At 52.1% G+C, this 14928-nt stretch overlaps 1 protein-coding gene across 1 annotated transcript in view; it reads right to left on the reverse strand.

The window, feature by feature from the left end:
• The window catches only part of Gabbr2 (gamma-aminobutyric acid type B receptor subunit 2), a 336688-nt gene that overhangs the window by 15098 nt on the left and 306662 nt on the right, over positions 1-14928 (reverse strand). The window contains exon 14 of the mRNA XM_070010539.1: positions 616-726. Coding sequence (XP_069866640.1) covers positions 616-726 — 111 coding nt within the window. The remainder of the gene's footprint in view (positions 1-615; positions 727-14928) is intronic.

Consider the following 14928-nt stretch of genomic DNA (forward strand, 5'->3'; position numbering starts at 1 on the left):
ATTTTAACACCTGTCACAGGTTTCTGTTTGGATGAGGGCCTGAGGGCCTTCTGTGGATGGAAATGGCCTGTATGGATGGGACTTTGTGTAGTTGGGTTGTTTCCCCCACCCCTCTCTCCTCTATTCTTTTCCCTAGTTGTGTTCCTTTCCTTCTTCTCTTCTTTCCTCTCTCATTCTCTCTCCCTTTCTCTCTTTTTTTTCTCTCTCTTTCTCTTTTTTGCTGGTACTGGGCTTGAACTTAGGACCAGGGACTCTGCCACCTACTATCCAAGTAATCCTGGGCGAGACACCGAGCCTCGGTGTCCTCATCAGGGAAATGGAAATGTTACATACCTGTTTTCTAGGGTTGGGTGCAACCTGAGCTAACACATGGCAGGAGTCAGGCCTGGCAGAGGATCAATGCTTAATCTTGAGGGGTTCTGATTATGGAGAGAGAGAGAGAGAGAGAGAGAGAGAGAGAGAGAGAGAGAGAGAGAGAGAGAGAGAGAGAGAGAGAGAGAGAGAGAGAGAGAGAGAGAGAGAGAGAGAGAGAGAGAGAGAGAGAGAGAGAGAGAGAGAGAGAGAGAGAGAGAGAGAGGAGGGGAAGTTCTCCCATCTTTACTGCTGGGCACCTACCATGAGGAGTCCCTTGTAGGCGTAGACAATGCCCAGCCAAATGGTCATGTGGGTGTTTTCACAGTGTTCCAGCAATGGGCGAATGGAGATGTCCCGGCCTGCTGGGTCCGGCTGTGCAAAGAGAAAACGGAGATGTATCAGGGTGAGCCAGCCACTCCAGGCCCTTCCTTATCACAGGACCCTTTACTATCCCACGCTCAGACAGCACCCAGCTCAGGGACTTTTGGAGCCCATCTCTTTGTTCCCTTGGTGTGGGGCTTAAGCTCAAACTAGCATCCACACTCTCTGTAAGTTGGTGCCATCCCACCCTGAACTCCACTGTACCAGCCCTGAGCCAGAGCTGCTCAGGGCAAGGACTGGCTCAGGTCTGTGTCCCTAGGACCTAACACAAAACCTGGCCCATAGCCAGCATCCGTAAGGTTTGTTGAAAGTGATTGAGTGAGTAATGTGCAAATCTTCAAATGTCTCTGGGGCTAACGTGGGTAGTTGAAATAAGGAATATATCCACCAAGTCCTCCTAGGCAGACCTGCATTGCAGAAACAGTGGTAGCAGCCATGATATTATGTATCATGTGACCCATCCAGGTTGCAGCTGATTGGACAAGAGGTGCCTGGCTGATTGCAAGCAGCCAATCGTGATGCAGGTCGCAGATCTTTGTGTAAAGTACTCTTCCCACAGGGAGGAGATAGGAGAGTATCCTATCCCAGCAGACAGAGGAATGCAGTGGTAGGGCCATGCAGTCACTCATGGGCAGCAAACCCATTAATGATGATTGTGTCTGTTGTTTTACAGTGAAAAGTAGTAACTTGTGAGGGATTCTTAGAGGCTTGGGGGAGAAAGGACTGGTTCTATCATACACCATTGTTTGGTATGATAAAAATTATTTGTGGGGTTAGGTGCCAGTGGCTTCTGCCTGTAATCCTAACTACTCAAGAAGTTAAGGCCGGGGCTGGGAGGGTGGCTCAGTGGTAGAGTGCTTGCCTCTCATGCATGAGTTCCTGGGTTCAATTCCTTAGTAGCACCACATAAGCAGAAAAAGCCAGAAGTGGCACTGTGGCTCAAGTGGTAGAGCACTAGCCTTGAGCTGAAATGCTGAGGGACAGAGCCCAGGCCCAGAGTTAAGCCCTCATGACTGACCGAGAGAGAGAGAGAGAGAGAGAGAGAGAGAGAGAGAGAGAGAGAGAGAGAGAGAGAGAGAGAGAGAGAGAGAGAGAGAGAGAGGAAGAAGCTAAGGTCTGAGGATTATGGTTCAAATCCAGCCCAGGCAGGAAAGTCAGTGAGGCTCTTATCTCCAATTAACCAACAAAAAACTAGAAGTGGAGTTATAGCCCTAAGTGGTAGAATGCTAGCCTTGAGTAAATAACACACACACACACACACACACACACACACACACGAACCACAACTATTTGTGGGAGAGTTGCACCATTTTTCTTCTTCCTCTTCTTCCTACCTTCCTAACTTCCTTCCGCCCTTCCCTTCCCTCCCTCCCTCCCTCCCTCTCTCCTTTTGTTCCTTCATGTTCCTTCCTTCTTCCTTCCTTTCCTTTCTCTCTCCTTCCTTCCTCTCTTCTTCCTTCCTTCCTTCCTTCCTTCCTTCCTTCCTTTCTTTCTTCCTTCCTTCCTTTCTTTCTTTCTCTCTCTCTCTCTCTCTCTCTCTCTTTCTTTTCCTCTTCTCCTCCTCTCCTTTTCTCCTTGTCCTGCTTTTTCTTCATGCTGTGAATCAAACTCAGGGTCTTGAGCTTTCTAGGCAAGTGCTCTGTAACCTCCATCCCCAGCCCCACAAAGTTTTTTTAACTAAAGCTGAACCTCCCCCTCCCACCCCTTGCTGCCCACCTTTCCACTTCAGCTCCCTAAGCTGCCTCTTTGGAGTTATGTGGAAAGATCCAGGAGAGGGGCCATATTACCCCAGTATTCTTCCAAAAGCCACCCTGGGTCTGATAGGGTCTGCTGAGCTGTCTACCCCCTGTGCTGGGCCTCCTTGCTGTCAACAGATTTGTCTTTCTGTGGAGAGTCCTAGCGTCCTTGCTGCACTGAGAAGCCTCCATAAAATGTCAGGACAGACAGAGCTCTCTCTCTCCTGTTGTCAAACTGTCAGTCTGATTACCTCTTCCCTCCCCCACCTTCCCAGCCTCACCTGCTCCATCTTGAATCCTGAGATCCCAGTTCAAACACCTAGCCTCTTACCTACCTCAACAACCTGCCTCAGTAAAGATCAGACAAGTTGGCAGTCAGTGGATGCCACTGTATCCACCCTGTTTACAGGCACTGACTTAGAAATAAATCTCCCAAATCTGACCAGGATGCTGGTCACAGTGGCCGGGGTTAGAGGTAGTCAGGAGTCATGAAGTTCCTGTCCTTCCAAGGCTGGGGGATGGGGGCATCATCAAGCGACTCTCCTACTGATTCCCAAAACAAGTGGAGCAACTGAGCCTCCTGCTGGGCCCATTGGGATCCTGCTGGGCCTGGGGTGACAGCAGCACCTAGGGGCAGGGATGGGGAGCCACACCTGAGCACTTACATGGCGTCATTATCATTCACCAAAGCACCACTAGAGGGCACCAAAGAACCAGGCGGGGAGGCAGTTTGCTGCTGCGGACGACCTACCACCTCCTGGGGACCCACAACTACTGTGGCTCAGTGGGACTGCACGTGGCCAGACCGTCACAGCTACATCCTGCACATCCAGGATATACCCACAGGCCTTAACTGAGGCCAGACGTCCAAGCACCATGGGCAGACCCTCTCCACGGCTCCAGCACAGCTGTTGGGCGCTGCCCCAGTTGGAGGGCACTGGGCCTGTGGATAGGTATAGGATACCTAACACCTGTAGATGCCGTGTTGGGGGCTCAGGATGGGCCTGTGTGTGCCTCTGAGGCCTACTTCTCAGTACAGCTGAGGCAACTGTGTTTCTACTGCCTCAAAAATGTGAGAGTTGGGATGAGAGGCCCACTGGGAGTTGCAACTGTTTTCTCTCATTCAGTCATTCATTCATTGATTCATTCAGTACATGACGATTAAGCACTATTATTTTCCAGGGACTGTTGTGGGCACAGGATGTCAACTAAGCAGGACAGGAGAGAGTCTTGTCCTCATGAGGCTCCTGTCCTGGTAGGACCAGGCTGGTTTCCATGAGAAGTGGTCTTTGGTGGAGAGTGCAGGGGCTTCTCCCAGTGTCAGCAGACCTAAGGACCTCAAGGCTCATCTTGTTACGAGTGACCGAGTTGTGCTGGTGGCCAGCCTGAGACCCGAACTCACAGCATCTTATAGCAAGCTCCGGCGTATCCATCCATTTCTTCTTTCTTTTTTCTTTGTTTTGGGGGGGGTGGGAGTCCTGGGTCTTGAACCTAGGTCCTGGGTACGTCCCTGGGCCTTTTTGTGCTCAAGGCTAGCTCTCTACCACTTGAGCCACAGTGCCACTTCTGGCTTTTTCTAAGTAGTTTATTTGAGACAAGAGTCTCACAAACTCTCCTGCCCAGGTTGGCTTTGAACTGCCATGCTCAAATCTCAGCCTCCTGAGTAGTGCCTGGCCACTTCTTAAGCTCAGTTTACAGGTGAGGAAATCAAGGCACAGAGAGGTTAAGTAACTTGGTCAGCATCTCCAGTGGATCAGTGTCAGCTCAGATTAAACCCAGCCTTTTCTGACTCCTGTCACTTCTTGTCTGACTCCTCCCCCTCTCACATGCCCTCCCCTTCCCTGCTCCTTGAAAGCACTACCCCAGATTCCAAGGAGAGGGGTGTGTGGATTTGCTCTGCTTCCTGGAGGACCATTATGCATTCAGTAGAGGCCTCTTGAAGTCCCCAGAGCACCAGGTAGGCTGTGCTTGGGTGCTATAACCTGAAGTCAAGTCGAGAAAATGCCCTTTCCTGCCAGGAAGGGCGCTGTGCCCAGCAGAGAGGTATGCCCATTTGTGATGGCCGGAAGGCCAAATGCTCACACCTGGTGCTCAGCAGGAGGCCTGCAGAAACTGCTGGGGAACCCTCCCTCATCTGTTCACGGAGAGGAGAGCAGCTGGCTCCTGTCCTTCCATGGAACTCAGGTCAGTGGCTCCAGCATGCCGTGTGCAGAGACAGGCTACCCACATGGGCTGGCAGGAGTGGGGATACTTAGGCCTGAATGGTCAAAAGCCTTGGTCCTGCCACAGACTTCCTGGGTGAGCATGGGCAAACCCTTTTCCAGACCTCAGTTTCCCATCGGAGCCTGTAAGTTCACTTACAGCATAGTTCTTAAGAGCCTGGATCACTGAAAGGATTTGGTTTTATATTCATTCATTCATGCATGCATTCATTCAAAATCAATACAGCTTGTATTCATCCGCTGCTGTGTGTCCTACACTGTATTTACACTGGGATGCAAGTGGTAGAGCCAGAATAATGCTTGTGTCCTTGGAGTGAACATTATAGTGGATACAGATGTTCATTAAACTGCCCGGCAGTGACAAGGATTTCCAAGAACTCCAAGGTCTTTCAAGGATTACTGGGTGATCTGCTAAGCATGGAAGGCTTTCTGGAAGTGGTGATATTGGTCTGAGACCTGAAGGAGCAAACACCTCAGAGGGCAGGTGGGAGAGGATCTGATATGGTAGGGACTTCGGCTTGTGTTAGGAATGAAGCAGAGCCAGTATGGTGGGGGTGTGGTAGTCGGGGACCAGCGTGAGGTCTCACGGGCCTTGGGGAGCCTGGAGCAATGCAGATGGGGTCCTGCCTCGGATCGCATGTCTTCCCATCCCCTTGCCGGCTGTGGGTGACTCTGAACACAACCATGAGACTCGGAGCTGAGCCTTCCTCATCTGCAACCTCCGGGGTGGCCGCCGAGGAGATCCAGGGAGGTGCCCGGTGCGTCTGCAGCCCGCAGATGCTGGCGCGCCTGCCACAGATGTGTCAGCCATCATTATCTCCAACTGCCGAGTCACAGGGTGCTGGAGCCTGGAGGAACCTTCCAGATCCCGCAGGGGCTGGACTGCTTATCTCCACAGCAGCAGCCCCACGTCTCCCAGGCAGCAAAGCCACCAGCTGTCACTTCAAGGCAAGTATTTCTTTTCCAATGTTTGATTATGAGTTTGGATGAATTTTTTTTTCCAGAATCATAGATTCCAAGGGACGTGTAAGACTTGTCCCTTCCCTGCAAAGGCTCTTGGGAGAGCTGCTATGCCTTTGTGGGTACATGGTACAGCTCTTCATGGCGAGGGGGTATCTGTACTATGCAGGGCACACAGAGTCCCCCTCTCTGGTCCCTGGTTCCTGGTCACTAAATACCATGAATGTCCTCTAGTTCCTATGACAACTCAAATCTCCTCCCCCTTGGTCAGGAGGTGTGGCCCAAGTGGTAGATCGCCTGCCTGCTGAGTGAGAGGCTCTGAGTTCAAACTCCAATAACTACTAAGAAAAACAGAAAAAAATGAAAACCAACTCTCTTCTTTTTGCTTCTCCTGGCTTCTGTGTTCCAGAGGCAGATCTGATTCTTCAGGAGAGGGCTCCCGGCACATAGGCAAGGAGTGTTCTGGGTCCTGTCCCATGGCCTGTGTGCTGGAGGAAACAGCAGGCATTGCAAAGCTGGGAGGTTATGTCCAGGAGGTATTGTGGGGGGGACAGAGACACCCAGGATGCGCAAGGTACAGGGTGTGGGGGTGTGAGGGGCCTAACTAGGCCAGCGAGATCCCTGCCAGATCCTCTCTGTAGTCTGGCATCCAGTGGATATTCAGTGGTTGTGTGTGGCCACTGCTGTGGGGGTGATGGCCAAGAACTCCATCCATAGCTCTCACCCCCAGCCCTTGGGAGCCCTACACGCTTGTGTGCTATGCGCCTTCTCTGATGATGATTCAGGGGCACTCGGGACAAAGAGCCGGGGATGTCCTACCCATATTACAGATAGGGAAACTGTGGCTCAGAGAAGGCAGCAGATGCAGCAAATCAGAGGACAAGCCAGCCAGATTGCTCTCCTTCAGAGCTGGGGGGAGGGGCTGGGGCTCCTTAATTTCTCTTTTTCATTCCTCCCTTCCAGTCTTGGGGAGATGACACTGGTAGCACTGAGGGTACCCCTGTGTTCCTCCTGCCAGTCCCAAGCCTCTGGGACAAGCCTCAGGCAGAGCAGCTCACAGGTACTGCCACCAGAGGTACCAAGAGGCAGCCAGCAGGCCTTCGGGGTGGACGGTGGTGGCGTTGTCTCCTGGGGTTGGTGACATCATGCATTCGTTGAACCTGTGCCAGGTCAGGAAAGATCAGGGCCCAAACACAATCGCCTCTGAGTGCGAACATTGCGACAGAGGAGGAAGGGACGGAGGGCTATGTAGGGTGAGTCCCGCTCCACCATTGCATCAGGTCAGGAGACCTTCTGGCCCACTCCCCGGGACAGGAGGACACGGGTGGCTCTTGGGGAGAGGGTGGCCCGCGGGTGTATACTACCAAAGCCACAAGGTGTTTCCCATGCGTAGACCTCATAACTGGTGTGGAAAGCTCTGGTGCCTTTCGGAGGAAACCCCAGACTCCCGGCCCTGTTCTGCTCCTGAGCTGGCGTGGCTGCGGCAGGCCTGTCCCCACGCTGCTGGCCTCACACGTGCCTCATCGCCTGTGTGGAACTTTCCAGACACAGGCATCAGGCATCTCCATCTCTGGGTTCCAGAGGCCAGTGAGAGAACGCTTGCAGGAGTTTTTACTTCCCTCCCTCCCTCCCTCCCTCCCTCCTTTTTGCACACTTCACCTCTGCTCCTCTCCAACTCAGTTCCAATTCTATGGGCCCCTCCCCCTCCCCCTCCTCCTCCCCCTTGAGACCCCCAAGTAAAATTTCACACAGCCCAGACCACCAATGAAGGGACTCAACGTGGCAGGTCTTCACGGGTTTCCCTGCCTCTTCTCTGAGCCCTGCCCTCGTGAGTCCTGTGCCATTCTCAGCATGGTTCACCCCCACACCCCCTGCTGGCAGGCCCCCCCACCCCCAGACCCCTCCAGCTTAGAACTTGCTAGGCAGAGCTCATCACCCTCTCCCTTCGATCTGCAGCTGTTCCCTCCCCAGCTTTGCTAGTTCTAGGGCAGCCCCCCACTGCCCACCAGGTGGCCAGGATGCTGGGATCTCCTCTGCCTTTCTCATTCCCTCCCACCCTCCCCGGCATCTGCCATTGGCCATTTGGGTCCAACTGGTGGAGTTCTGTTCCTTGTGTCCCCACCCCACCCCAGGCCATTGTTGGGCTTTCATATCTGGTCCCCTCTCGCTGTCCCATTGTATCTGGCTCCTCCTTAGGGACCATCCATATGGTCTGAACCCCACCCCTCGGCGACCACCAACAGCCCCTGAGCTGGAGGAAAGATGCTTGGACCCTAGTCCCTGCCTGTGTGCTCACCTGGGCCCAGCTATCTTCTGCCCTCAGATGCAATTAGTGCCACGTCCTGGCAGGTGCCAGGGCCTCTTAGGTAGCCTTCCCGGGATCCTTCTGTCTCACAGCCATGAATGCCTGGCTGCCTCTCCTTTGGGGGCTGCTGCCCCTGTCTCAGAGGTCTGTACTTGCTGCACATGGCGCCAACCACGCGCCCCGGGCCACCTAAGCATGCCATACAACTGTCTCCTTTCACCCAACCCATTCTAGGGGACCACACTCTGGGACACATCTGGGGGACATGATGTGGGACACGACGTGAAGCTTAGAGAGGCTGAGTGACACACTCCAAGTCACACAGGCATGACAAAGAATGACCTGACCCTAGCCGGGCTGAGTTTCTCAAATCTTTAACACCAATCTAGATCTTCCCAGCAGTGTGCTCTGGGCAGGCATAGCGTTCCGGGAAGGTCACAAGTGACCCCTGTTGCGCTCTCCCTCATGTGGGCATGGGGGGCACTGGGGCTGTACTACACCGTTTTCTCCATCCCCAGGACCTGAGAGGATGGGAGTTCTGCCCAGCTGCACTTGTGTTGGCCTGAGTGGGCTGGAGCTGTCCCTGTTCTGCACGTGGTACTTGACAGACTGACCTGGACCTACCCCACCCCTGCCTCAGGTTGTGGGTAACTGCCCGTGGGCCTGGGGCGACAGCTGGGACTGTAGGAATGAGTGAAGCTCCTGGAGGATTGTGTCCAAGCTGCCCAACCTCCATGCTGGCTGGGCTGGGCTGTTGACCTTGAAGCAGCGGTGCTGCCCTGCTCAGCCCCAGCCTGTCCTGGCTGCAGACGGGGGCCCATCACCCTCTCCTAGGTGCTGCTGCTCCCTCAGAGCAGGGCCTGGCTGGTGTTCATGGAAGCTCCTGCTGTCAAGGCTGAGCTTGGCTTGGTGTGAACGGCGAGGTGACAGAACTAGGGTGCGAAGAGGTTTTCAATCAGGGTACTGTGCCAAGGGGGCATGGGACAGAGCTGCTCTGCAGGCACATGCCTGTTACCTTCCGGCTCTCAGGCAAAGCTCACATCGCTCTGTATGGTCCTCAGCCTCCTCCTTCTTTGTCCAGAACATTGAGCCCAGAAGCAGGCTGGAGCCTATCCAAGGTGGCCCAGCGTGGAATCTGAGCAGCTGGCACTTGAGCCAGGTGTCTGCCTACAATCCCAGGGCCCCCCTCAGCTATGTGTGCTCCTTCCTAGAATTCTGGCTAATTCTAGAAACCCCCACTCGTGAGGAGAAAGGGAGGCTGCTGGCTCAGGTGTCCCCACTTCAGCCTGGTGACAGCAGCTCACATCTCTAGTCCTTGCTAGTTAGGAGGCTGAGATCTAAAGATCAGGGTTCAAAGCCAGCTCAGGCCAGGAAAGTCTGTGAGACTCATATTTCGAGTATTTACCAGCAAAAAGCTGGAAGTGACACTATGGCTCAAGAGGTTGAACACTAGCCTTGAATGAAAAAGCTAAGGGACAGGCCCCAGGCCCCGAGTTCAAGCTCTAGTACTGGAACACACACACACACACACACACACACACACACACACGCACACACACACACGCACGCACGCACACACACACACACTTCCTTGCTGCTTCTCAAGTGGACAATTTGTTCTTGGCTATAGATAGGAAGCACTAGAGAACTGTGGGTCCAGGGGAATTCACAGACAGTAGCCCGGATGTCCAGATTAGGGTATCACACAGGATCATTACCCTGAGCCCCAGGTTCTCCTCTGAAAATGCAGCAGTACCCGCTGAATGGTTGTTCTGAGTGTTTTAAGTCAGGAAGGCAAAAGATGACAAAGCCCAGCCACTCCCTCCCTCCCTCCACACACAGGCAGGGACAGGACATCCGTTCCATTTTCCTCTGTTGTCATTCAGGGAGACAAGCAATTTGGGAGCCACAAAAGTGTGGTCCGGCAAAGATGGTTCTGAAACAGGAGGGTGCGGCCACCCTGCCTTGGGCGGACTCAGGCCTCGGAGGATGTGTGTACCCCCTTCTCGTGCCACAGTGGGGCGTCTTGCTCTCGCCTGTCCTTCCTGCCTGGCCAGCATCGTGTCCCCTACGCCATGGACAGGGTCGCGGGCGATGATGCCATACTCATTCAACTATGAAGCTGCCTTCTTGTGATCTCTCACATACCCTTTGACAATGACTATTAAGCACAGAAAGGTACTACCTGCCCTGTGACATGTATCTTCTTCTGAGGGAGCAGGGGTCTACTCTGTAGCATTGGTTGAGGTCTCCTCCGGCCTTTTTTTTGTGTGTGTTCCTCTAGAAATGACTCTCATGGCAGCCTGAAGAAAGCTTAGACAGGATTGGTCCCAAGTTGGCCAGAATCCCAGGAGCTTCCCTCTCTGGTCTGGACACTGCTGCCAAAGTGCCTCCCTGGCCTCCTGGACACACAGCCTCGTCCTACCCCACCTTCGCTCCTCCAGGCAGATGACAGTTCTGATTACCTTTCTCCACCCAACGACACCTTTTTATTATTATTTTTTTGCCAGTCGTGGGGTTTGAACTCTGGGCTTGGGCGCTGTCCCTCAGCTCTTCAGCTCAAGGCGAGAGCTCTATCACTTGAGCCACAGCACCACTTCCAGTTTTCTGGTGGTTAATTGGAGATAAGAGTCTCACGAACTTTGAACCATGATCCTCAGATCTCAGCCTCCCGAGTAGCTAGGATTATAAGTATGAGCCACCGGCACCCAGCTCACCCAGACACTCTTGATCTTGTCACCTTCCTAGAGTCTGGGGACCAGACTGTTGTATCCTATTTGCTTGGGGGAGTCCTTTGAGTTGTGGACAAGCCATACCTTGGAGCTTGGCAGTTCACGCTAGCCATGTCCATACTGAGGGGATTGTGGTAGTGATGATGATGATGATGTTGATGATTTTTTTTTTTTTGGTGTCAGGATTAAGACTTAAATTAGGACCTGGTTGTTGTCTCTTAGCTTTTTCACTCCAGGCTGGCATTCTACTAGTTGAGCCATAGTTCTACATCTGGCTTTTTGGTAGTTAATTGAAAGTAAGAGCCTCATGCACTTTCTTATCTGGCTCCAAACTATGATCCTCGGATCTCAGCCTCCTGAGCAGCAAGGATTACAGGCGTGAGTCACCAGCACCTGGCTCATGTTGGTTTTTATGCTACCATGTGCCAGCCATGGCACTAAGCAATTTGTACCTGTTACCTCACTCAGTCTTTGAAAAGATCCCACCAGGAAAGCATTACAGTGGACCCTTGTATCCACTAGTTACAGAACTCCCATGGATACTAAGATCAGTGGGCATTCAAGCATCCTACAAAAAGTGTCACGTGATCCACACACATGTGCCCATATCGGTGAAGCCATCTCAACAGCACTTATGAAGCTAATGCAATGTAAGTAGTTATTATACTGGATCATTTAGGGAATAATGAGAAGAAAGCGTCTGAATGTTCCAGTACAGATGCAGCTCATCCCCCGCCTCCATATTTTCCATCCATGGTTGTGTGGAGCAGGGATCGGAGACTAGGGAGGGCTGACTGCTCTTTCCCTGGTACTACATTGGGAAATCTATTTGCTCAGGATCACAGCACCCTGAAGTTGGGGGCCCACCAGCAGAACCTGGGTCTCTCTGATTAGAACACATGGAGGAGCCCCAGGACTGAGTTCCAGCACCCTGTGAGGCTAAGTACTTCCTTTGAAGATGCAGACTGTACCTGGCTCCATCATTCAGATGTTATGCCCCAGTAAAATCCTGACTAGCAAAACCAATGTGCCAATATTGAGATAATAATGCTGTTTGAAGTAAAATGGAAAGAAAACAGTGAACGTCGGAAACCCCTGACTTAGAGCCAGCTCATTCCCCCTTGGTTTCCAGTCTCCTGGCTTCAACTAGAGATGCCTTTTATTTTTATTTTTATTTGCGGGTCCTGGGGCTTGAACTCCGGGCCTGGGTGCTGTTCCTGGGCTCCTTTTGCTGAAGGATGAGCCACAGTGCTATTTTCAGCTTTTTCTAATTAATTGGAGGTAGGAGTCTCACAGACTTTCCTGCCCAAGATGGCTTTTCATAATGCTAGGATGATAGGCACTCACCACTGTATCCAGCTATTTGTTGAGAAGGGGTCTTGTATATATGCCAGGCTGGCTTCAAACTGCCATCTCCCCAGTCTCAGCTTCCCAAATGGCCACTAGCCCTCAACTAAAGCTTTTTTTTGTTGTTGTTCTGTTCAAATTAAAATTGATATACCCCTTGAAAAACTTAAAATGGAGAGCTTTCTAGAGTCTTTAACATGCTAAGAACAAATTACACATTTCCAAGAGGCACACACGGGGTTTCCAGGATTTCTGAAAATTGTGGACCCTGATAATATCCCATTGTCTTCTATTTGGGGACAAAGCAATGGCATGGGTTCTCTGTCATTGACTGGGAAGATGTTGGTTTTAGGAGAAAGTCTGATTTTCTCAGCTTCATATTTGAGGCTTTCTTGAAGAATGACCTGGACTGATTGCTCCAGCCTCCTTCCACGGAGCCTGTCCCTGTCTATGCCTGTCCCTGACTGCCTCTGGCTCCCCTTCTTTCTCCCTTTTTCCCTTCCCCAACTTGCTCAGGGCTTGTGGCAGCTGGAGTTCTCTGAGCTGTGGCCTGGACAGAGGAGGAGGATGTAGGGGCTCAGTCATCTGACAATGCAGCTTCTGTCTGGGAGTATGTCAGAACCCTTGGATTGGTAGCGCGGCTGAAATGAAATGGAAAGGATGGCTGTGTACAATCTACAGCCGCATGGCTCCCGGGGCTCGGGGAAGTGGTTTTAGAAATAGGGACTGGGCCCACGTGCCCGCGCACACCAATGAACAAGACAAATAGGTTCACATTGTACACAGAAATGCGTGGGGAAGGACCAAAGGAATCAACGTAATTAATAAAGTAATTAGCATGCTCTGGAGGTGTTGAGGCTGCCCGGAGGCTGATAAGAGAGGGTTATTAAGAAAGGAAATGAAAGGAAGGGAAATGAAGTTTTGCATTTTTAAAAATCATGAACTCTTCTCCCCTCCCCCAATACTCCATGAGTAATAATTAGGTTCTGACTTACTGCAAAAATACCAATGGGGGGGACCACAATTCACAGCCGCCTCCTCTCTGGACCAGTAAACACATCAGCCAGCCAGTCGCTGAGAATGTGGGGAAGTGGGTTAGCCGTGGAGACGCTCCTGACCCTACCTGGTGGTGGTGGTGGTGGTGGTGGGTCTACATCAAGGTGGCCTTGGGGCCACCTAGTGCCTTTTAATCTCAACTTAAAAATGATATGACCTTGTGGAAGCTGCTTGTCCTCACTTGCGACTATCTGCAAAATGGGTCTCTCCATAATCCTTGCCTCCCAGAATTGAGGATTCAATGGATGAATGTGAGTACAATGTTCCAGACCAGATACACACATCGCATAGGGGCATATGCTTGTAATCCCAGCGACTTGGAAGCAGAATCAGAAGGATTGACATTCCAAATCAGCCTAGTCCAAAAGTTCATGAGACCTCATCTCAACCAATATACCAGGCAGAAGCATGAGACCGTACTTGAACAAACAAACACACTAACTATAAGCAAAAAGAGAACGAAGGGTGTGGTTCAAGTGGTAGTACGCTTACTTAGCAAGCATGAGGCAAGGCCCTGAGTTCACCCCCCACTTCTTAAAAAAAAAAAGGCAGCCTGAGCAGGTGTCTCCTCATATCATTTTTTTTCTGCTGTGGTGGATTGGGTCATCATGGTGCTTTTAGCAAGAGCAGGAAGGTGGGAATAGTCACCTAGCTGATTCTGGGACTGCAGGTGGACCTGTAGCTCAGTTCCCTCCCCCACCCAGGAAAATCTGTGCTATTTCAACCTCTGACATTCTACAATCCTACAGTGTGCACATTGAGGAGCACAACGCCCGACCCCCATCCAGGATTCTCCTCTCACTCCCCTCTGCCGCCTCCAGCTCCGGCCCCAGCACAGGTGCCTTCTGGGCCTTGGCCCTGAAGCTCTGAGATCGTGCATTACCGTGTCTCCCTCAGTGCTGCATCCACCCACTGGAGCCCTTCTCTCTGCCTCACCCTCAGGGTGCCACTGTGCCAGCTGGGCCCTCTCTGTGATACCCCTCCCCCTAATGTCCTCCTTTTCACAGGGGAAGCAGAACTGGATGATGAATGTTGCAGGTGCACTCTCCTTAGGAATTCACAATGACCTGGAACATTCTGCCCCGTCTGATCTGCTTCCTCTTCTCTCTCCCCTCCTCACAATGAACTCACACACATGCCCATGAGCACCCATGTACATGCATGTGCACCAACCCACAGAGGGCACACATATATGCACATGTGCAAGTGAGTCACAGACTCTGTGACACTGGCACCTGAGCCATTGCAGTGTCCTGCTACTTCCAGCAGGTAACAGTAAGGTGGGGCACTATCCTATAGCCAGTCAGGCAGGTCATGACCTGGTGACATTCCCCTACTACCTTCCATCGCTCCTTGGTTGAAGTCCAAGGCCACCCTAGCCTGCCTCAGCCTCCCTACAGTTGCGGCTCTCACTGGACCTTGAACTCCTCCATAACACCCCACCAATTGCACTGATAAGGCTATTTTCCACTCCTCAGATTTTGTGCATCACCTAAAGCTTGGTGGACTTTCTCCTTGATCAAACATATCCAAATCCACTTTACTTCTAAACATCTTGGCGTGCCCACCCCCTTCCTCTGAGGTTTATATCAGCTTGAATTTGTTGTAACAAAAACCATCTCCCAGGTCTGCAGGAATCCAGGCGGACCATCATTTAACCCTCCCAGGTTGTGAAAGCACAGCCCCTGTGCGCTGCTCGGGCTGCGGTTCCCTCATTCTGCCCCGGCTGCCCTTTCCCCATGCCCCCCTTCTCTTTCTCCTCCCGGAAGGTTCTTAGATCTATGTTTTGTCTTTCTTCTTTAAAAATCAAGGCTAAGCATTAGACATGACAAAAT

The sequence above is a fragment of the Dipodomys merriami genome, unplaced genomic scaffold, assembly GCF_024711535.1.
Source record: "Dipodomys merriami isolate MVZ:Mamm:240054 unplaced genomic scaffold, mDipMer1.0.p SCAF_11, whole genome shotgun sequence".
In the NCBI taxonomy this organism is placed as follows: domain Eukaryota; kingdom Metazoa; phylum Chordata; class Mammalia; order Rodentia; family Heteromyidae; genus Dipodomys; species Dipodomys merriami.